At 42.2% G+C, this 23,947-nt stretch overlaps 3 protein-coding genes across 5 annotated transcripts in view; 1 reads left to right on the forward strand and 2 right to left on the reverse strand.

Moving 5' to 3' along the window:
* The window catches only part of LOC117425411 (E3 ubiquitin-protein ligase MIB2), a 52,640-nt gene extending 48,788 nt beyond the window's left edge, over positions 1 to 3,852 (reverse strand). Inside the window, exon 1 of one of the 2 annotated variants that reach the window (XM_058993146.1) lies at positions 3,776 to 3,852. The gene's annotated coding sequence lies outside the window, so the exon portion shown is untranslated. Of the gene's footprint in view, positions 1 to 2,602; positions 2,742 to 3,775 lie in introns of those variants that run through there. The other variant, XM_034904393.2, reaches the window with a different exon arrangement.
* A 653-nt stretch (positions 3,853 to 4,505) lies between these two features.
* On the reverse strand, positions 4,506 to 7,557 carry LOC117425487 (ubiA prenyltransferase domain-containing protein 1). Its single transcript, XM_034042448.3, has 3 exons — positions 7,196 to 7,557; positions 5,892 to 6,517; positions 4,506 to 5,666 (listed from the first exon to the last, which is right to left on the reverse strand). Exons 2-3 carry the CDS (start codon positions 6,442 to 6,444, stop codon positions 5,179 to 5,181), a joined length of 1,041 nt encoding a protein of 346 aa, XP_033898339.2. The 5' UTR covers positions 6,445 to 6,517; positions 7,196 to 7,557; the 3' UTR covers positions 4,506 to 5,178.
* Positions 7,558 to 7,779: 222 nt separating this feature from the next.
* Positions 7,780 to 23,947, forward strand: part of LOC117425566 (serine/threonine-protein kinase mTOR) — a 79,866-nt gene continuing 63,698 nt past the window's right edge. The window contains exons 1-19 of one of the 2 annotated variants that reach the window (XM_058993150.1): positions 7,780 to 7,918; positions 8,956 to 9,107; positions 9,892 to 10,000; positions 10,359 to 10,591; positions 10,942 to 11,142; positions 11,475 to 11,609; positions 12,781 to 13,056; positions 13,571 to 13,679; positions 13,927 to 14,110; positions 14,339 to 14,467; positions 14,818 to 15,062; positions 15,387 to 15,602; positions 16,329 to 16,534; positions 17,276 to 17,398; positions 17,885 to 17,968; positions 18,939 to 19,031; positions 20,446 to 20,580; positions 20,923 to 21,052; positions 23,221 to 23,471. In XM_058993150.1, coding sequence (XP_058849133.1) covers positions 8,988 to 9,107; positions 9,892 to 10,000; positions 10,359 to 10,591; positions 10,942 to 11,142; positions 11,475 to 11,609; positions 12,781 to 13,056; positions 13,571 to 13,679; positions 13,927 to 14,110; positions 14,339 to 14,467; positions 14,818 to 15,062; positions 15,387 to 15,602; positions 16,329 to 16,534; positions 17,276 to 17,398; positions 17,885 to 17,968; positions 18,939 to 19,031; positions 20,446 to 20,580; positions 20,923 to 21,052; positions 23,221 to 23,471 — 2,979 coding nt within the window. In that variant the 5' untranslated portion in view covers positions 7,780 to 7,918; positions 8,956 to 8,987. The other variant, XM_058993151.1, reaches the window with a different exon arrangement.

Here is a 23,947-nt window from a genome sequence, read left to right on the forward strand (position 1 = left end):
TTACACAACGGGCAAAGCAATCAGAATCTCAACGCAGGAGGGGGAGGACGTTTTGAAAGATCACCTCCAGTGCTCATCAGCTTCTGGTATCTGGGCAGCGATATCAGTTTCCACAACTGGCTTAAACGCTTCCGTCCTTTAATACGTCTAACATGTTGGGCTTCAAGGTTAATATCGGCCAGTCGGAGTTGCCACTGTGTAGCTCTATTACTGTCAATCCAGTTCAGTTTTTCTTGGTGACTTGGTTTACTGATATACAGGTTTTCAAAGTTCACTCAAGCATGCTGTTGTTTTACATTTCCCAATGAAGTTCAGACCTGCTCCTGCCTGTGTAACCCTTCGGTCCAAACAGTTAGCTTTCTGCAACTGCACTTTATCTTAGAAACAAGGGCTTATAAAGCAACCTTTTTTTAAATGTACAATTTATAGAGATTTAATCTACTGGTACAGTATAAGGAGGAGTAAGTTCAAGCTTTTGTTGAAAAGAAAGAAAGAAGACAATCTGATTGAACACACTCAAAGAAATAAAAAGAATGCCAAAAAGGATTGGAAGTAATCCAATTACAAAACTTTATTTTACCTAGACCTTATACTGTACCGACAGTAAAGGGCAGCCCGTGTACAGTAAACAATGAGATTAACTTCTTATAGACAGCTTGTGGCAACAACTAGAGAAATACTTTCTGATCAGACTAAAACAGACTGTTGTCTTTATATAACAGTACAGTGTCTTTGTGTTCGGAGGCGGGAGTCATGCGTTTCGCCTGGAAAGGAACGGACATAATCCTCTTTACAAACCCGTCGACCATGCACTTTCTAGGATGTCTTTAGAGGTTAACCTGCCCCCCCCTTCTTAATCTGATCCTAGTAAGATGTTGGCGTGTTGTCAGGTACCTTTCTTTGTTTCATAACAACCATCTCTAATTTCACCTCCCAGCAAAGAAACAGATACAGCTGCCGGCTTTGCAACTGGCAAGTGTCAAACTTGCTGTATTATTAATTAATAATGATTTATTAAATTAATGTGTCACAGGTATTATTTTCTTCTCATTTTATTGCAACGTTGCATTGGCCATGCTATCACTTAACGGGTACAATAAATATCCGTGACTGCTATATCTTGTTCATTTTATTTTTCAATTACGTTTTTTTTTAAGAATGTTTCTCACAGCACTCTAAAACCAAAGAGACGTGTCAATTCTTACAGTGCCCCATTTCTGTCAGTAATCATATCGCTTTTATTTTAAAATCACTGGTACAAAAGAAAGAGTCAGATTTGCAACATTAATACGGCTGCCTTTTTTATTGGTCAGGGATGAAAAAAAAATGATTTATTGTTACTGTGTTTGCAAACCAAAAGGCAGCCATGTCAACAATATCAGCTCGATGCAAATTTAAGAAACTAGCAGACACGCCATGAGTTGAAAATAAACTAATATTATAAATGATGAAGAAGTCAGTAGCCACTCTGTCTGGTGATCTGAGGAACGCAATATGCAGAGGGGCTGAAATCATTCCTAAACCACCTTATCTTGAAGGAGCTGTCTCCTTGAAGCTATATGGAGAAAGCTGCTGAAGACTAACCTGAATGGGGCAAATATTCAACAGTTTAATGGAAACAAGCAATGTGTCAGTTGTATTCCTGCATTGTCCATAGCATTTCTTAGTGTCATGGTGTTGAATAAAACGTTTCTGTCCAAATATGACGCAATATGCAATAGAAGGTGACTTCTTCAAGTGTATTTGAAGTTGTAATTGACGAAGCTAGTCTACAATAAGAATTTGTATCGTAAAACTGTACCGTAATGCATTATTAATCCAGCCATAATTTATTATTCAATATGAATACAATTTTGAAAGTAATTTGATGGCTTCCCATTTTAAATACTGTGAAAGCTACATTGTGTACAAACTGGTTCTAAGGTGGCGCGCGTTAGATTCAGGTGAACAAACCTGTTGCTGTTGCTACGGTATGGCACAGCAATGAAAATAATGCCAAACGTACAGGCTTAAATACATTACACAGAAACATTGGTTTGATTTGCATTTCGTGAAAGGGGTCATTCTAGTTCAAATTCTAACTCGAATTTGACATTCAAATTGAAACAATTAAAAAAAAAAACCTATTTGTTCAATCGAACTGGTGAATTAACGCCTTCTCAATACCATTATTTATCCCCACCTTGTCGCCCCCAACACCCCCCCCCCCGTAATCCTTTCCAGACCATCCCCGAGTGACGATCAAAATGCACCACTGTAAAAAAAGTTATAATGCTTACCGCCATTTTTAAAAACAAAATTCCAATATGGGATATAGTGCATTTGCTGTACTGTCGTGTTAATTTAGCACATTTAAAAAAAGGCGTAACCGTATAGAAACGCTTTTAAAATTGGCGTGTATTGAATGGAAGGCGAAGTACTGTACTGTATAAACTAAAGACAGATACATGGAAAAACAAACCGTCCTGGTGGTGCAGTTCGTTGTAAAATAAAAACAGAAAACTTCAAAATGCCTCGTTGATCACTAATCTGTCACCCACCGCATGTGTGTAACGTATTTATAACGAGCAGAATAGAGTATTGAAGGCAGGTGCAAACTTACCTTATGCTGCAGTCCTCACATCAAATCCATTGAGCGTCTTTTTAATTTTCATAACATACTCTCTTGCTTTCGCTTCCTGGCCCCAATGCATTCTGGATAATGTAGGACTAACTCCTATTGCGAACGATTGGAAACCATAAGCCTACAGCTCCCAAGAGTCTCTACGGTGCAATGTCACGCAGATACTGTACTTGTGTCCGATCGATAAATTGCACACGACGGTGTGTAGTACAGGAGCGCCATCTGGTGTATATTTTAGGAAACTAAGGCTCTAGTACTGTACTGAAGTGGAAGAAAATACATTTTTAAAGCATTAGTTAGCATTGCATTAATAAAGTCGCTCTCTAACACACACACACACACACACACACACACACACACATATATATATATATATATATATATATATATATATATATATATATATATGATAAATATTCTACCACATATTGCAGATATGTAAAAAAGAAAATACCTGACAATTCCACGTATGTAGTTCAAACTCATTCAAAACAGTCCAGCTGCAATCACTCCATGTGACACACAGCAAATCTACGATCTACACTGAATATTATCATGAATTAACCAAAAATATAGTTTATTTCCATTACTTCAAGCATCTCAGAATATATACACAGCTATACCGCTGCCTCCTGCTCCATGTTAGTTCACAACACATGCAAGTCTCCTGTGCTTTCTTACAGGACACTCCTCTGATCATGTACCGTGATATCATTTAAGCTGAAAGGGACACAGTGTCTGGTACAGAGAGCAGGCTGGGTGTTAGGAGGTCAGGAGTGGTTGTGGTGTTTCAACCGCGCTGTAATGTTGTAACCTTTAAAATAGCATCGAAAGCCGATTCTTCTTTATAGATTATGGTTGCAAGCGACTTAAAATGTAGATCTGCCTTTTAAATTAAAATAGCAAGCAACATTTACTTAAAACAGCCGAGGTCTACAATTAAATTGGTCTACAGCAAGACCACGGAATACAAAAATAGCTGCTTGCTTACCCGCTTGCGCTCCTTGCAATTACATCGTTCGTTTCTTGTGCGAATTCAGGGTTTTTTTGTGGAAAACTGAGCTGAAGAGCGCTCAGTCTAAACCCAATCTTAGTCATGCAAGTGGAAAATAATGTATTACACTATGTTAAGTTCACGCCTTACTTACACACCTGACATCTATTTATAGTTGTAATGATTTAATCTCCAAAGTGTTCTTTAAAGCCGCTGTCTTTCCTCCACAAAAGTGTGTTGTTGGCCTGCCTATAAAAACTGGATCGCCAAACACAAGCTCCAGAGCGTGATCCCTGCCAATTAAAGGTGCTCCAGACTTACTAATTATGGAAACAGCTGACCCTATGAAATAACCCATTAATGTTGAGCAGCAGCATTGGATACCACAGAGCAGGCTTGCTTCTCAGCAAACCCCAGATTTTATTGTGTCTGTAAACCTTGCCAGCCATCTGAACTTGGTTGCTAAATTGCTTGCAGGTCATAAAGAGCTGTTTTTTAAAAAAAAAAGTAAAACAAGCTTGAAAAGTGGTGTAACTTTTTGTCCAGTCTAATACAATTGCCGTCTCCCACTGCTGCAGCAGATGTTGGATTTAACAATAGCTTCAGCTCTTGCTTTTTAATCTGAGAAAACGGTACAGCTGCATTCTGTAAACCAGTCTCTCTGCTGAGAGTTACAGTGATTGTGTAGGGCATGGATGTTAAGAAAATTCATTCTATTTGTCAAGTTACCTTACAGGCTTTGGAATGGTTGTACCTTTCACAGGAATAACTACTGAACCCTCAACCCAAGAAAGAATGGTAGGGAGAAACATGTACTAAAGTCTAAATAGCAAAACTGAAATGAATGTTTTAAACAAAGTTAAATAGAACTCCTTGTGATCCCAAATGTATGCCTTAATAATTACTTTTTTTATTTTAATTGAACAGAAAATCAGAGAGTGTACAATGAACAGATAACAATGGAACTTCTGACTTGCAATAGTATTTGTTTTGTACAAATCGTATGACAAGGCCCACACATACACAAAAATGGAAAATACAATTGCAAATGACAGGTGCAGATCACGCATTACTTAGTTTGGGTGAATTTTTCAATGATAATTGAAGCAGGACACATGTGATGGATGTGTATGAAACAGTTGTTTGACAGTAACTAAATACTGAATTGTAGTACAGTTTTGTTTTGTTCAGAATATATTAAGCGAAACATGTAATTGCAGCGACTGTGCAACAGTACAGTATATTAAAACACATACAAATGCTTTATTGCCTAGGGTCAAAAATCAGTATTCAAATATTTTTTTTCTAACTGTATACCAGTTTTATGAAACTAGAGTCAAAATAATAAATATTTTTTTTCACATAGACCATACAAAAGCTTTCAATTATAAAATAAGCTGAGTTTAAGCCTTGGCAGTTCTCAACAAAATAATTTTTGTTTTTGCTATTAACAGAAACCTAAAAATATATTAAACCCGTATTTGTTATCAAAGCCAAGAGTTTAAATTACATAAATACATATCAAATGATTCTTAGTTACAATTAACACATCTTCTTGAAATTACAGCCTGGGCAGACTGCCTGGTGCAGCTAATATAATACCGAACACATAAAACAGCCCCATTAACAGGTTGAGCTTTGCAGTCTTCTGAGGAATCTTGGTGTAGCACCGACTCCTGAACTGTTTTTCCAGGGGAAAAGCCATGGGCACAGTGAGGAGAGGCAACGCCATGCTAATCGTATACCGCGTTGCGAGAATGGAGAACAAAATATAGGGGACAAACAGCAAAAGGTTGTACAGCACGTAAGACAGTGTAGGTCCAATGAGAATAGCCAGGGTGACTATTCCAGCCTGTTTGTCTGAATCCATGTCTCTCGTGTTGTTGCTATGCAAGATAGCTTCAGTGTTCAGGGCCAGGGGAATGGCGTAGACCAGTGGCAAAACAGACAGATAGCCGACTTGAACTGCGTGGGCAAACATGACAGCCAGCGGTCCAAAGGTGATCAGGATGACCACATCGCCCAGAGCCACGTATTTAAACCCGATGCCTGTGTAAAGCAAGAGAAGAAGGGTTAAAAATCAGCTTGATGAAAAGATCTATCAAAAAACTGAAAATGAACAGCACCACTGAAGCAAGCAGCATTCAAGAACTTCAAAAGGGCAGGGAGGGGGCGGGGCGGGGCGGGGCGGGGCGGGGCAGCATAGTGGAAATCAGAAAGGTCAGGCACTGATAAATGTCGTTCATAGTGATTTACTGAGCAGTCGTTACTCACCTCCAGTATAAAGGAAGGAACTTGAGAGGCCCCCAAAGTAAATGAGAGCAAGATGCTCTAGTTTCAAAGTGGACAAAAAATACAAGCAAGTTGCACACAAACACCCCAGGGAGTAAAGCAGGGCTCCAAACATGACCACATCTTGTGGCTCCAGTATCTGGTCCACCAGCGTCCTGTCATCACTCTTCTTGTGGTCAATCCCTTTGGAGAAGTCATAGTAAGTGTTGACCAAATTCCCAGCTCCGTGGACCACCAACACTGCCACAGCACACACCAGCAATATCAAAATACTGATGGTCCCTTCCGATTTATACGCCAGCGCGCTGCCCAGAGCTACAGGAGTCAGAGAAGCACTAAAACTCCACGGTCTCAGGGCCAGAACATAGGCTGCACACTTATGCTTCACGTTGATTGTCTCCTGGGCATTTTTCTCAATGTGATTCCGGTCGCAACCATTGATGAGTGAATCTGTTGCATTTCCAAATCCATTCTGTTTCACCTCCACGAAAGCTTGGGATCCATTGATGGCATTATCTTTCTGCTCCTCCTCCATCGCTCTACCTTTTAATGGCAGAAGGCTTCAGACAATCAATCCTCTGCTCAAAAACAGTAATTCGAGCGAGATCCTGAAATACAAAAACCAAGAAGATTATTAAACAAAGTTCCAGTAAGTTGACTCCGTTCGTCTTTCAAGCAGCTGTGTGTCATTTGGTCGACACAAGGAAAGGTTCCCACTTAGTGCTAACCAAAGTCACGTGTTTATGGAGTTGGAAAGTACCTGACTTAAAATCAGTGGTTTTCAAACTCCAGTAACCGGAACGGTCCAAGCTTCTGTTTGAATTTGAAATATGTTAGTCTACGTTCAAACTGGCTGAAATCAAAATTGCGGGTACCCAAGGACAAATAAATCAATAAAAACGTAATCAGATTAGTCAGTTTTGGTTCTAATAATGAATTGTAATTTGAAATAAGTTTGACTATAAATCTTTTAAGTTGGTTCTGCAGGGCAACAGAGAACATCCTCTTTTTATATAAAGACACTTTCACTTTTAATACTATATGTAACTCTCGTACGTGTTGCTATTAACATAGCCACTCAATGTCATCGCAGAAACCTTAATAACACCCACAAAAACGAACTGCCCCAAAGTTTAAATACCACTAGCCTTTTAAACCCTAACCATATTAACTTTATCTGATGTAAGTCACTGGTTTTGTCTCAACAATAAAGTGGATTATTAATAGAATTAACAAAACAGATTATTTTAAGAACAGTATTATCATAGTAGACGCCTCACTCTTACCTGTTCGTATGCTATCCTGGTTTAATTTAAACGCCAGAATCCCACCATCTCTTCAGATATCCGCTACCTTGTGTCCTCTCTACGACGTGTCCACACTCAAGATGTTATGAGAAGCTCTCCACCCGGACAGCGCCATAGTGTCACGCCCCTGTGTATCTTCAAATGCTGTCCGACTGAAACCCTGAAAGAAATAATACCGGCTTGCTTTCTAGCAAGGAATAATGAAAACAGATAGACGCTTTCTCAAAACTCCACGAAGAGGAGTATTATTACCATTACATTTTAAAATCCTAAAAAAAAAAAAAAACCTTTCCTAAATCAATTGACAGTAACTACCTCTCAACCAAACTTAAAAGATCCCAGTGAAAACACCGCCTTCACCGAACATTTATCTGTTTACTGGACCCCCTTCCAATCAACCTTTGAGTTGATAGGCTGCATTCACAGTCAATCACCAACATCCCGCCCACTTTTCTGCCGTAAACCCGCCTTTTTATTAAATACTGCAAACCCGTTGGTCAATAGGCATTCCACTCCCCCACTCTAGGTCGCTCATTGGTTTCTAGTCTCGCCAGGTTATAATGTCACTATTCCTAATATTTGGTTCGAAATAGTTAGGGTGCACTTTTAGCTTGTTCTGCGGAGCAGGGAAGGGACGCTTCCTATCTGTAATGGAAAACGAATACATCTTAATGGGATTTAAATAAACAGCAGTTAGAAAGTGTAAGTGTTTTCTGTTAATCGCATTTACACTGATGACTGTGCCGGTGTTGTAACACAAAGCGTGTACACCCGCTATGTCTGTGTTTGTATCCGAGGCATGACACACGGAGGTGGGCATTTGGTAGAGATAATATTATTTGTGTCTTTATAGAGTTTTTTCAAATGTTTATTGCGTTTAATCTGATCAACGAAAAATGTTCATAGTTTATATTATTGCTTGCTACAGTTGCTATTGTTTGTTGACATTTTGTGGCTTATAGGGTATTCGAAGACCGCATTTCACATTGGTCGATTTTCAATCGGGCTACTGTTTAAAAGGTCTGCAGTTCATATTGAAATTGATAAAGTCAAGACTGTTGTGACTTGTCAGTGTCTGTCATTGTAAGTGAACAGATAAAACACGCGTTTGTATGTATTTGCACGTTTTTACAATTTGGAGCACCTGCTCTAATACTATGAGCAAAACACAGCAAGCATTGTAACCTTCTTAGTACAACCAGGCTGATTTGGCATTTGCGTCTTAGGGGGGTTTGTGGCGGTGCATAGAGGATTCTGATGAACTTTTGTGTTATAATGTTTAAACTTTGGAATGTACATGTGCTTGTGATGTCAGATATAGTGTTTTTGGATATAGTATAATGTATTCAATAATGGAGACCAAATAGAAAGATGGTCTTTATTGGCGAGGGGAGGCGCGTTTGTTATGAGTGGGCGCACATATTCAGGGCATGAGGCTGCCTTGCTGAAGGGAGGGACCAGAACTGAGTCAAGCATTCAGTTAGCAACAGGGAATGGAGCCCCATTCCCTGCACATAATACATTTTCATTTTTCATCATGCAAAATGTCTTCAGGACATTTATCCTCAACTAAAATAAGATTAAGGAAGCTTAAACATAGATTTACAGGTAACATTAGGTAGCCCTGGAAGAAGAGTGCAACCAACTGAGCCACCAACACTGCGGGCCAGACCTGACCTTAATATAAAAATATCGTGTCAGACCCTAACTGAGCTTTCTCTGTTGATCTCGTTTCCCAGGGAGATTGTGATCTGCTGCTGCTGCTGCCATCATGTCGGGCAACACATCTGTCCTTCAGCAGTTTGTGAGCGGCCTGAAGAATCGCAGCGAGGAGACGCGGGCCAAGGCTGCCAAGGACCTGCAGCACTATGTCACCACTGAGCTGCGTGAGGTATGGGGGGCAGCAGACCGTCCGGGTGGAGCTTCAAACCAGCCAAGTGGAGGCAGACAAAGAGACTGCTCTTATGAAACGTTAGCAGGCCAGTGGAGAGCAGGGCTATCGTTTCTTCACAATCCTTTTTTATTTATTAAACGCAAACATGGTCGGATTTTAAGCAGACATCTGAACGATCAGTGCCTTCATGATTGAACAAAGTCTTAGTGGTGACTTGTCAAGTGCAGAGAGGGGCAGCAGTGTGGAGTAGTGGTTAGGGCTCTGGACTCTTGACCGGAGGGTCGTGGGTTCAATCCCAGGTGGGGGACACTGCTACTGTACCCTTGAGCAAGGTATTTTACCTAGATTGCTCCAGTAAAAACCCACCTGTATAAATGGGTAATTGTATGTAAAAAAAAATAATGTGGTATCTTGTAAGTCACCCTGGATAAGGCATCTGCTAAGAAATAAATAATAATAATAAAGAGAGGACTTGCAATTTAATAAGAGACAATTAGAACAATATGAATATGCTTGCATAGCCTCTTGTCAGCTGTTCAGTGTCTAATTACCAGCTTTATTTTTGTACAGTTGACAGTGCTCTTCACAAATCTAATACTAATCGGCTCCCTGCCTGTGATGTGCCAAGATCTTTTTATCCATTGATGTAACACTGTGAGCCCTGTGATTGGCTGACATGCTGGGAAATGCTTGCTAATGAATTATCTATAGCTGCAGACAATCATGCATTCTGGAATAAAGCTATTAGTAACTTAGTTAACTTGTTGTTTGTTCTCTGAAGCTGAGCCAGGAAGAAGCGACCCAGTTCTATGACGAACTCAACCATCACATCTTTGAGCTTGTGTCTAGCTCAGATGTGAATGAGAAAAAAGGGGGCATTCTAGCTATTGGTAAGTACATCAAGCACTTTCATTTCAACTCCTGTGCCCATTCCAGCGATGCCTACAGGCTCCCCTCTCCATTCCACCAACCGTAACACACCCAATTGAATTCAACCAATGAAAATCGGAATTGATATAAAGTACAGTAAATATCAATGGAATTCTGCGTATCATCAACCAGCACTAATTAAAACAGTCCCATCCCCAAGCCATTACATTAAGGAAGAATATATTTTTACTTCAAACAGCAACATTAAAATTGCAGTACATACCACAGTTCCCACCACTGTTTGTTTGGAGGCAACCTGAGCTAAGACATTTTTACAATAGTGTGTTTGTTTTATATTTCCGCCTGTTTGTTTTGCAGTCAGCCTCATTGGAGTTGAAGGTGGAAATGCCACACGCATCAGTAGATTTGCAAACTACCTTCGCAACCTGCTTCCGTCCAGCGACCCGGTCGTCATGGAGATGGCATCGAAAGCCATGGGCCGCCTGTCGATGGCTGGGGACACGTTCACCGCTGAATACGTGGAGTTTGAAGTGAAACGGGCCCTGGAGTGGCTGGGAGCTGACAGGAACGAAGGGAGGAGACATGCAGCAGTAAGCACGGGGGGTGGGGGGGGCGCTATTGGCTTAGCCTGCCTTGTGATCCTCTTTCCATTCCATGCTGCTTTCTCATGCGGCATTTCAAAGCGCTTTACAAAAAGGCAAGAGACTGCGGCATTATATTCCACAGGTCTTTACTTCTAGCATGTCTTTGATCGAGTCAGAATACTCTCTCGGTCTATGTCGGCAAAGATGCTAATGGTTCCTGTTTTTAAAAATGAATTCGGGTTCGAGCTATTTGCATTTTTAGCCGCAGCAGGGACTCAGGTGTTGCAGAATGGCCCTCTGATATTTTGCCCCTTTCCTTTGTGTGTCTGGCTCTGACACTGTTTTCTTGCCCTCAGGTGCTGGTGTTGCGGGAGCTGGCAGTCAGCGCGCCCACCTTCTTCTTTCAACAAGTGCAGCCTTTCTTTGACAACATCTTCTACGCCGTGTGGGATCCCAAGCAGGCTATTCGAGAAGGAGCTGTATCTGCTCTGAGGGCCAGCCTGATCCTCACCACCCAGAGGGAGACCAAAGAGATGCAGAAGCCTCAGTGGTACAAGGTAAGGCTGTGCTTTTAATGGGGTAGATATCATTAGAATATTGACTACTAATGTGTGCACACATCAGAGTAGATCTTAAATTCCTTAAAATCAAACATAAAGCAGGGGATGTGAAATAAGACTCCCACTGCATAGCATTTTTGATCCATTCCTGGCTTTACTATGAAACCCAAACTTGTTGCCTATACATTGTGGCTAATCAAGCTCGTAGTAAAACCTGGTATGGGTAAAACTGCTGTGCAATAGGAGTCTCATTTCCATCCCTGTAAAGTGTAACTTGACATTAAACTAGTTGACAGCACTGAGTAATATCTGCTTTTGATGGTTTGTAGCAAACCTTTGAGGAAGCCGAGAAGGGCTTTGATGAAAGTCTTGCCAAAGAGAAAGGTATGAATCGTGATGAGCGAGTCCACGGAGCCCTGCTGATTCTGAACGAGCTGGTGAGGATCAGCAGCATGGAGGGGGAGGTGAGTCTGCACCGCGCATCCACATACACACAGCAGCATCAGGTATCTGTGTCGCTGTGCATCCACATACACACAGCAGCATCAGGTATCTGTGTCGCTGTGTCGCTGTGCATCCACATACACACAGCAGCATCAGGTATCTGTGTCGCTGTGTCGCTGTGCATCCACATACACACAGCAGCATCAGGTATCTGTTGCTGTGCATCCACATACACACAGCAGCATCAGGTATCTGTTGCTGTGCATCCACATACACACAGCAGCATCAGGTATCTGTGTCGCTGTGTCGCTGTGCATCCACATACACACAGCAGCATCAGGTATCTGTTGCTGTGCATCCACATACACACAGCAGCATCAGGTGTCTGTTGCTGTGCATCCACATACACACAGCAGCATCAGGTATCTGTGTCGCTGTGTCGCTGTGCATCCACATACACACAGCAGCATCAGGTATCTCTGTCGCTGTGCATCCACATACACACAGCAGCATCAGGTATCTCTGTCGCTGTGTCGCTGTGCATCCACATACACACAGCAGCATCAGGTATCTGTGTCGCTGTGTCGCTGTGCATCCACATACACACAGCAGCATCAGGTATCTGTGTCGCTGTGTCGCTGTGCATCCACATACACACAGCAGCATCAGGTATCTCTGTCGCTGTGTCGCTGTGCATCCACATACACACAGCAGCATCAGGTATCTGTTGCTGTGCATCCACATACACACAGCAGCATCAGGTATCTGTCGCTGTGTCGCTGTGCATCCACATACACACAGCAGCATCAGGTATCTCTGTCGCTGTGCATCCATATACACACAGCAGCATCAGGTATCTCTGTCGCTGTGTCGCTGTGCATCCACATACACACAGCAGCATCAGGTATCTGTCGCTGTGCATCCACATACACACAGCAGCATCAGGTATCTCTGTCGCTGTGTCGCTGTGCATCCACATACACACAGCAGCATCAGGTATCTGTCGCTGTGCATCCACATACACACAGCAGCATCAGGTGTCTGTTGCTGTGCATCCACATACACACACACAGCAGCATCAGACATATGTGTCACACTTTTTTTTAATAGAAACGCACGTCTGTGACCCAGCATCTTTCTTGAATGGTGGAACGAGAAGCAGTGGGGTGATTGTGCGTTTTCTTTCTGCAGCGCCTGCGTGCGGAAATGGAGGAGATCACCCAGCAGCAGTTGGTGCACGACAAATACTGCAAGGAAATGATGGGCTTCGGGACCAAGCCCCGGCACATCACCCCCTTCACCAGCTTCCAGTCCGTGCAGCCGCAGCAGTCCAACGCCCTGCTGGGCCTCCTGGGATACAACACCCCGCAAGGCATCCTGACCTTCGGGGCCGCCCCTGCCCCCACAAAGACCACGCTGGTGGAGAGCAGGTACTGCCGGGAGATGATGGAGGAGCGCTTTAATCAGGTGAGCCCCGACAGGGTAGAGAGGCAGGGCTTCCTCAGTATGCTTATTGGGGGCTGTAGTGGAGTGGGGAGGAGGTCTGTGTATGTCACGCTTGCATTTTTACATGTATCATTCTAGAGAGCCCCCCGCATCTAGAAGTGGTGAAACTCATTCTGTAGCACAAGTTATTGGTAGTGTCCGAGTGTGGGGGTGAATGGAGGCAACCATCCATTTGTTTGTATGTAAAACATACATTTTTACAGGTGCATTTTTACATGGTGGATGTAATTACAAGGGGATGCATTATTATTATTATTATTATTATTATTATTATTATTATTATTAATAACAACACTTACCTCCCTATTACGGTGCCTTTTCCTTGAGTCTGTGGCCAGTTATTTAGCTCATATTGATGCATAGTATAAAAGCATTTATTAGCAGTAGAATCGTACAGTACTTGAACAATAAACCCCCTATTTTACATTTTAAATGGACCTGCTGTTTTCTAAGCCTCTGGTAATTGTCTTCCCAGGTCTGCCAATGGGTGTTGAAGTACAGAACAAGCAAGAATCCCCTCATTCAAATGGCAATCCTCAACCTCCTGCCTCGCCTGGCTGCCTTCCAGTCTCATACATTCACAGGTCAGGACTCCCTGTCCTTGTGCGTCTGTTCCTGGGTTCCATGGGTGCAAGAGGGTGGGATAAGCTAGGAGAAAACACATTGTTACAATATTTGCATACACTGAAGTACAGTACAGAGCTATATGGCTACCTGAATAATGAAATCTTCATCAGTCTGAAGGATTTTTTTTTTTAAAGGGGGTACAGTGTTTGGGAATTGCAATTGGAATACTAATGATCTAGTGCTTTGCATTTTTGCTTTTTCCAGACCAGTATTTGTCTGACACCATGGGCCACCTCCTGGGCTGTCTGAAGAAGGAGAAGGAACGCACTGCTGCCTTCCAGGCTCTGGGGCTGCTGGTTGTGGCTGTCAAGACCGAGATCCAGCCGTACCTCACCAGAGTACTGGAGATCATCAAGGCAGCTCTGCCTCCCAAGGATTTTGCCCACAAGTGAGTCAGCACAACATGAAGGCACTTGTTATCCCTACTGGATGCTGATATGCGTTGCATTGAATACATATTGTAGATTTATTGTGATCCAAAATAATTCACAAAGAGATTAAAGATGATTATAGAAGTAAAATTAATTTTGCACAGCTGAGAGCCAGAATCATTATGCGCCACAAAAGCTGTAGAAAGTTTTAATGAGTTGTAAATGTATTATTTATTTTAAAACAGGAGGCAGAAGAGCATGCAGGTGGACGCCACAGTGTTCACCTGTATCAGCATGCTGTCCCGTGCAATGGGTCCCTGTATCCAACAGGACATCAAGGAGCTGCTGGAGCCCATGCTGACTGTGGGGCTCAGGTCTGTGGATTATCAAATAAAAAAGGATGCATTTTTCCAAATAACTTTGCTGTACGCAATGCATGACTCAGAAAGGAGTGAGGATGCAAAAACAATCCTTTGCTTACGGCAAACTTGACAGCCTTACAACCAAAGATTTACATGCTCAATCCGTAAATCACAATATAAAAAGTAACTATTCTGATAAATATTCTTCTCAAATTAAATCCTGAAGTTCCCCTGTACGCATTGTTCTAGTTTGAAGTTTTCATTTGTGTTTTTAATTTAAAACTAAATTTAGAACCAGAATCCCAAAGCTTGTTTTAACCATAACCCGACTCACTTCCTCCGATTGTCTCCTGTGCCTGTAGCCCAGCCCTGACAGCGGTGCTGTATGACCTGAGCCGACAGATCCCCCTGCTGAAGAAGGACATCCAGGACGGGCTGCTGAAGATGCTGTCCCTCGTTCTCATGCACAAGCCCCTCCGGCATCCGGGCATGCCCAAGGGCCTGGCTCACCAGCTTTCCTCGCCCAGCCTCACCAACATCCCTGAGGCCAGCGACGTGGGCAGCATCACCCTGGCACTGCGCACGCTCGGCAGCTTCGAGTTCGAAGGTGAGACTGGTGGGAAGAGTGCGTCGTGATCAAGTGCATGTGAACACCTGCTTGAAGTTATACTGCACTCAGTTAATACAGGGGTACGTGAAGCAGTCCACACAGACTACATGTACAACGCACGCGGTTCAGCAAGATTATACCTGGAGCGTTTTGCACACCATGTGTTACCATGTTTTGAGCAGTGCTACTGATAGCATGCTACAGTACTTTCAGCACTGACAAACGAATAACTTGGAATGAAGTTTGAGTTTTGACTGGGTGATGATAAATGAATCGTAACTGGGATTGTCTTCTTTCCCCCGTCTCTCTCTCTCCCCCCAGGACACTCGCTCACCCAGTTTGTCCGTCACTGTGCTGACCACTTCCTGAACAGCGAGCACAAGGAGATCCGCATGGAGGCGGCACGGACCTGCTCCCGCCTGCTCACCCCCTCCATCCACCTGATCAGCGGGCACGGCCATGTGGTCAGCCAGACTGCCGTGCAGGTGGTGGCAGACGTGCTCAGCAAGCTGCTGGTGGTGGGGATCACAGACCCAGGTGAGAACAGAACGGAGAGGCAGACCGTTCTAGGGTGTTGTAAAGTGTATGGCCAGAAGTTTTACTTCATCTAGAATTTTAGGATTGAGAAATCATTTTAAAAAGTTAAAAACTATATGAACATAATTTTATATGTTTTATTTAACATCATGTAATCAAAGAAACTACAAAATGATATTGCACAAGTCTGTCGGAAGCCATAATAGCAGTACAGTGTTTCATGTTAGATTTTGCAATGTTACATTTTTCAATTTGTCAGTTTTTTGTTAAGTATATGGAAAACTACAAAGTGTTATGTGATTCCAATATGTTAACGTAACATTATTCAGCAGATTTCGTTTGACTTTATGAAGCTAAGTTTGATAATTCTATGGGGTGATGCAAAACTTTAGGCTATAGCTGTATACATTTTAATTGTGATTAGTTTTTAGTGTATACCAGTAAGAAGGGTCTATTACAAACTGGACTGAGACCTGAAAAACTGGTTCCAGCTAAAGATAATGTCCTGGTGGGGAAGCTTTTCTATCCAGTTGCTTATCACGACCCTACGTAAGTATTCCATCATTATAAAGCTTGTAATAGGATCCATGTTATTTCCCATTAATGTGAACGGCAGACCAGCTTCTGTTCTTACCCACTGAAATGCTGGGCCCTGTTCACAAAGCTCTTTTTTTTTAATGAATACAATCTCACAGAAGCCTCTCCTCCCTGCACTTCCTCACTCAGACCCTGATATCCGCTACTGCGTGCTGGCATCGCTGGATGAGCGCTTTGATGCCCACTTAGCTCAGGCTGAAAACCTCCAGGCTCTCTTTGTGGCTCTTAATGATGAGGTGTTTGAGATTCGAGAGCTCGCTATCTGCACCATCGGCCGCCTGAGCAGCATGAACCCAGCCTTCGTCATGCCTTTCCTGCGCAAGATGCTGATTCAGGTAGAGAGCGGGGGGGGTTACTGGCTGTTGCTAACCTTCACTGGCTGTTCAGTTTACCTTGCCGCTCCTGCAGACTCTCTTTATCACTAAATGATTTATTTAAAATGTTATTCACTGGAAAAGCCCTATGAGCTGCAATCCGCTCATTTACAAGGGCACCCCAGGAGGAAGGCCAGAGCGAGTTACAGTTACATACCAGCATACAGCGAGCACACTGTTTCACAATCCATGGATTACTATATCCATTTCACATCACATACAATCGCAAGCATGGTTCAAATGATCAAAGAACAATCTCTGAAAATGAGAAAGTGACGCTGTGGATCTGAGTTCTGTGGGTAAATTCAATAAAATCTAAAGTAAAGCTGATAAAAAATGAATTCAAGTAGACAGATGTTAGCAGTGTACACCTGTGTAAATGGTTCAATAGTAATATTAAAATAAATTTTAGATAGTTTAGCCGGGTGACCTTCTGCATGTTTGATTTTAGTTTTTTTCAAATTTATTTTTCTTCTTGTAAAGCTTTTTTATTAAGCCTTATAGGGCTGGTTTCACAGACCCAGATTAGCAATAATCTTTGACTACCTTACCTAAATTACAATGAGTTCAAATAAATGCACTTTAATAGATGCAGTCCCATACTATTCCAGGAGATGGCAGGCACACATTATATGCAAAGGGATCCAGCTGTGGGTCCTCCATCCCTTATTAAAGTGACAAAGCCTTTTATTTCTCCCGCAGATTTTAACTGAGCTGGAGCACAGCGGGGTGGGTAGAAACAAAGAGCAGAGTGCTAGGATGCTTGGGCACCTGGTCTCCAACGCGCCTCGCCTTATCCGACCGTACATGGAGCCCATTCTTAAGGTACCTTTGTAAACTAAGCAGACTTCAGACAGCCCATCGCTTTTTACTGCCTTGCCTTTTTGCCATATGACTCCCGGTACACATCTGTTAAAGTTAATGTGCTGCATAACCTTGTGACACACCATGTTTGTGGAACAGTAAAAAGGAAATGGGATAATATTATGTTTGACGAGCATTAATGCTGAGGGTTAAAGTTGATGCTGTGGTTGTGGGAGAGAGGGAATGCTCTTTTATTGTTTGGGATTAAATATAATAATTGAAATTTGTTATTACATTTTTAATTTGTAATCATGATAGAAAAAACAAACCAGCTTTGTTGTCTGTTCTGTTAGTCTTTGTAAAGATACGAAAGTGTTAGGAAATGGGAAGATAAGAGATGACAGAATGTAGCAGTGGTCAGCTAAGACCCTGGTCTCATTCTTTTGAATTGTGACATGGTTTAATCTTCCCTTTTACTGATGTATATCTTGACCGTCCCTCTTCCAGGCTTTAATACTGAAGCTTAAGGACCCTGACCCTAACCCTGGTGTGGTGATCAGTGTTCTAGCCACTATTGGGGAGCTTGCTCAGGTATGGTAGAAAGCACATCGACCAGCAGGCCTGCACTTTGCAATCATCGGCTATTCATGTATTCTTCCACCCGTTTAGAGTAACACTCTAAAACTTCTGAAAGTTTCCACATAGTAAAAGCATAGCAAAGTGTAATGAAGCACTGTAAAGCATAGATAAGCATTGTAAAGCCCAGAGAGGTATGGCAGAGCAAGTAAACTATGATAAATGCATAGTATAACAATGGGAAAAGCATAGGCAAATTTACTATAGCGAACTTTTATAAGGGTGTAACTGTGTGAGATGTACATTTACAATCTGAAGCAAACTTTATTTAATTTGAGACTGCGTTAGTCCCCTCCCCTGTCCATTCTCATTTCCAAGCGAATATGGAATTTTGGAAATAAAAATCAACACAGTGAGGGATTTGTAGTATTTGGCATATTGGGTAAGCATGTTGATCTTCTTCCACTGGATAGGCCTTTTATGCTTCTAGGTATACACTTACACTGCAGTTAGGTGTGAAGCAGGCGAGATCCAGGGAAAGCTAGCATTAGAAAACAAAGGCAGCGGAGACAGCAGTAGAGTAGGGATCAGCTACAAGGTACAGTATCCTAGCACCAGCTATACAAGCACAACTAAGGGCTATTGAAGTTGGAGACGCCTAAAACTAGATCTGTTTTTTTACATCAGTATAGAATAGCAAAGGCTTCATTTACATTGCATTTAAAAAGAAAAAAAAAAAAGATTAATTCAGTTTTCTGCATGTTTTCCAGCACTTGCTGAGCCCGTGGCCGCAACACGTTTGTTTTGACTTGAAATCGTTTCTTTTTTTGTATTCCGCTCTTGCTTTGAATTGTGCTTGGCATTTTTCAATTTTTTTTTTTGTTTGTTGATATCAATTTTTACAGCATGCTTTAAACTGGTATTTTCATCCAGCCGCTTTGCAGGAGCCTCAGCTTGTCGTCTCAGTAAGTGTTTTCCATTGCAGGTGAGCGGTCTAGAGATGAGGAAGTGGATGGATGAACTCTTCCCAATCATCATGGACATGCTGCAGGATTCCTCTTCCCTGGCTAAAAGACAGGTAACACAACCAGGATCATTCAGTCATCCGTACATATTTCCGCTGAGTGGGATGAAATCTCCACCTTTACCAGGTAGAACCAAACGCTTGTTAGAGAATTAGCCAGGGTGAGAGGGAATCTGGTCAGTTTTTAATTCCCTGTATTGGGGTTCACTCAGGACACCAGGGCTACTGTGTCTGTATGCGCTACATTCTCTGTTGAAATGTGTCATTGAATTTTATTCCTGCATTTCTAAATCGAGCACTGTTGAGTGTTTTCTGGATCTGGATGATTTTGTAGAAGTCTGCTGTGTCCGAGGTACAAAACCAGCTTCATCTTCTGTTCGCGCGGAACTATAGAAGAGTAATCAGACCAACAAAAGACAAGGTTTAGAACCAGGGACAGAGACTACTGCAGTGGTGTCCAAATCATTGACTTCAAATGTCTTCTGCTTTCCTAGTCCTTTATTTGTAGCCAGGATCTCAAAAAATTAAAGTTAAAAAGAATGTGACTGATCTCTGAATGACACAGTAGTTGCCTATAAGGCACGTATTTTTCATTTCTATACAGGCAGTCCTTATTACTTTACCACTAAGTATTGTTTTATCCTGCATAGGTAATTGTTCCTGTCGTAAAGCATACACAAGCTGCTCCTTGAACTTGGGAAGTGAGAAAGAGAGCTATAAAATGGGCAATCAAACTACAGTCATACCCCGGGATGCTGGCAAGAACAGCCAGATAGAGAGATACTGAACAAGTTGAAAATGATTTTAGCACTAGGGGGGACCTGATCTACGTAAAGTTTGGCAGCATAAACATGTATTATTGCTGTCAAATTCCCATTCACAATAAGTTATAGGCTACTTCTTTTCCCACTATTTTCAGATTCTTCTTGGGAGTACTTATCTAGTAGAGCAATTTTGTTTCAGTTTAGTGCAGAAATGGCCATTTATTTATTTTACCTAAAATACATCTTCATGCATTTTTCATCAGAATAACGCTAGCTAGGCTGACACTTCTGTGCAATCTGTGTGTGTGCAGAAAATTACATTTTTTTTTTTCTTATCTTGCTGTTTTGTATTAAGTTGTATGCATTTATTAACTAACGCAACATACCTGTGATGATTGTATCATGCAAAACAAATAGGAGTGAACCCTTATCTAGTACAGCAATTCAGTTTTTCTGTTCAGGTTCAGAGCAGGGATGGCAATTTCTGGTTAACTAAAATACATCTCGGAGCCTCATCATCCAAATAAGGCTAGCTATGCTGATGTATTTATATTGCTATATGTGTGCAGCAAACGTGATTTTAAAAATCTTACTTATACTGAACATAGATGTATCAAGTTACATGCATTTCTTAACTATACTGGAACAAGCTTATGAGGTTTGGATCATGCAAAACAAAGCTTCTTCTGTTCTTGTAATGTCAGGTGGCTCTCTGGACCCTGGGGCAGCAGGTAGCCAGTACTGGCTATGTGGTGGAGCCCTATCGCAAATACCCTTCACTGCTCGAGGTGCTGCTCAACTTCCTCAAGACTGAGCAGAACCAAGGGATCCGGAGAGAGGTAAGGGAATATCCAGCTGGGCACACAGTGGCACGGAGAGAGGGCTAGGGGCAGTGACGATATTAAGGGGAAGTAGTCCTATTGCAGTGTGCTCCCTAGACATTGTCACCCTACAAGACTGGGGATGATCAGAAAAGGGCTCTTCTTGTAGGGTAGGGGACATTTAAGACGGAGCCTTTGACTTATCAAAATAGCAAGAACATATGGCTAGATCATAAGGTGTTCATCAAATCAGTTTTGTATTTTTGTATTTTATTTTATTTTATATATATATATATATCATTTCTAGTTTCCCTCCTTGCCTTGCCCCTTGTGTCAATGACTGCCTCACTGTGCTTGCAGGCTATCCGGGTGCTGGGTCTCCTAGGTGCCTTGGACCCTTACAAACACAAGGTGAACATCGGGATGATCGACCAGTCAAGAGACGCTTCAGCCGTCAGTCTGTCTGAATCCAAGTCCAGCCAGGACTCAGGTACCAATTATTATAGTGGCGTACTAGAGCAGCTGAAACCCAGGTCATTGTCTAAATGAAGTCCAGTATTCTGAGGCATCCTATCACCACTGTAGCTAGATGACCACCCTGCTGAGGCATCATACACGTGAACCTGGCATCTGAACATGTAATTTTAATCAGAAGGTTCACGGAGAAGGAGGCAAAATTAATAACTATTAAAACATGATCCTCCATGGAGAGACTAGCCTGCACTGTGCGATGTCTGATTCTCATACCCTATTCAAACAGTGGCCCTATTCAGACCCACAGCTGTTCAGATTAACTGAGTAGACTCCAAGGTAGGATAGAATTAATCTCTACAGCTCGTCTAGCACTCTAGCAATGGTGTCCAGCGCAGTGCAATTCAATTGTAGTCTGATTGAGAATTTGCTTACCTTTGGCATTACACGGGCTAATAGTTTTAGCAGTTTTACATCGTAAAAATGAGCAGCCTGGAAAAGTGAAATCTCCTCATTCAGGTTTCCAGTTACAGCCAGTGCAAGTGCTTTGGAAGTCTTGGTAATGCAATCTCTTTTCAGCCCGCTGTGCCTGGCCTCTTGCTCCTTCAGTAGTCTTTCTTTTAATATAGAAAGCATTCTAATATAGAAAGCATGTTTGGTATAATACGAGGTTGTTCTCCTTGCAGAAGTCATTCAAATAAACATGCAACAGTAACATCTCATGTTGTGGGAGGTCCTGCCTCTTGGTTTACAAGATGACTTGAGTGAGCCAATGTCTGAGCAAGTATTGAAACCCCTGATCTCCTGACTCCTAGTCCTCAGTACTAGCCATTGTTAGACCTCGCTGCCTCCTATAATCGGGTGAAAAGGAAACCGTACACCCCCCTATAACCAGATCAAGTTCAGCATCCAATCCACAGGGCTGTTTACTGGGAGTATCCGCCTTGGCGAGATCTTATTTGGGAGAAGTTTTTCATTCTATGAGGTCCTACTGTGTGACCTGATGCAAAATTGACTAACCTAACTTCACTATCACATTTGGAATAGGCTACAACATTTACACAAACTTTATATACATATCGAAAAGAGGTAGATTTTATATTAGTGCTTTATAAAGATTTAAATATGACAATACTTAGACCTGCCACTGTTTTTAATTATTAAAATAGACCCCAATATTTCATGGGTTAAAATGTAGCTGTGGGGGTCTTTGAATTCCACGACCCCACACTAAAAATCATTATTTGTCTATGTCAATAGAAAATGAAATTCCGTGCAGGTGACATTTATAATGGTATTGGATGCATTACTATGAGTGGCTGAAACCAGCAACAGGATTGGTTGGGCGCATTAATAACAAGTCTACGTGGGTTTTTTTTTTTTTTTGTTCTTTATTTTTTTCTTTTACGTAAACCTGGAATCGGCTAGTGTTTTAGAGCAGAGAGGGATCCTCTAATCAGCGCAGTCAAAATAAAAGGTTCAGTCATGGACGGATCTCATATCAGCGAGGGATTATTGCTGGTATTTGTATGAGACAGGTGATACTGTTTTCTGTGTAATGAAGAAGCTTTCTGACAAGGTGGTTAGACCGCATGAACCCAGTGGACTCTGTGCAGGGCTTGCTGCTTGCGGTTTGGATTGCAGGGCTGTGTGTCGGCACTGCGGTTGGGGTGTATCTCCGTCTTGGGGGCCCAGTCCAGACTAGAGGAGGCAGTGTAGGGGAGAACGTCATGACTGCCGTCTGTGTGATCCTCAGATCCTCAACAACAGCCACTGACTTGACTTGCGGGAGGTAAAACCCAGGCAACTGACACTGCTTCAGACTCCAAGCACCCCTGCGTGCTCACTGGCGTCTCATCTTGAGTCGATGTGATGGGGAACCTTGTGGAATTCGGAGGGTCAGTGACTTAGCTGGCATGGCAAGAAGAATCTCCCGTTCCCAGACTAGCTAATTAACTGTTACAGCTCTATGGAATTGCTTTGATCAACCTTTAACCCTTGTGTTGAAAGACATACTACTGAAAATGCATGGTTATCAACAATACTTAGCCAAGTATTTAGGAATTAAAATCATATAGCTATTGATGCCTTTTGCTATGTCTTTAATTGAAGTGAACTTTTCTGTAGTCCTATTTCCTGGTGCGCCACACACTGTAAACTCAGCACACGTGCATCTGTGTTTTCCAGCTGACTACAGCACCAGCGAGATGCTGGTGAACATGGGGAACCTGCCCCTGGATGAGTTCTACCCAGCCGTTGCCATAGTTACCCTGATGCGTATCCTGCGGGACCCCTCTCTCTCTAACCACCACACCATGGTGGTGCAAGCCGTCACCTTCATCTTCAAGTCGCTGGGTCTCAAGTGTGTGCAGTTCCTGCCACAGGTCATGCCAACCTTCCTGAATGTCATTCGAGTGTGTGATGCCAATATCAGAGAGGTACGTTACAGTGGGAATGTAGCAGGAGCAAACAGTGCAAGAATTCACCACTTTTAGCTACACACAGTCCGTAAATGCAATCTTCTGAGATAAACCAGAGCAGACTTCTTGGGAAACTTTCCCTTTCCTGGTTTAATGTTAAAACACACAATAACCATTATAGGTTTATAAGTGTATCTAAAAACTAGGACTATTAACTGCTTCATAACATTGCACTAGTGTGTGTGTGTGTGTGTATGTGTGTTTGTGTGTTTGTTTCTGTGTATTTCATTGAGAGACATTTCTTTATTTTGCCTTCTTGTAAACCATTCTCATGTTAACACCAATTATAGTTATTTTCATTCGGGGATGCTGCAGGTAGATTTCACTAAAACATGACATGCCAGCACCAGTTTATATTGGAGATACAACTTTGAGATTTACATGACGGAATAATCGAAGGTAGCAATGCTCCTGAGATTTTAATGGAAACCATG

This window comes from Acipenser ruthenus, chromosome 20, assembly GCF_902713425.1.
Source record: "Acipenser ruthenus chromosome 20, fAciRut3.2 maternal haplotype, whole genome shotgun sequence".
NCBI classification, from domain to species: Eukaryota; Metazoa; Chordata; class Actinopteri; order Acipenseriformes; family Acipenseridae; genus Acipenser; species Acipenser ruthenus.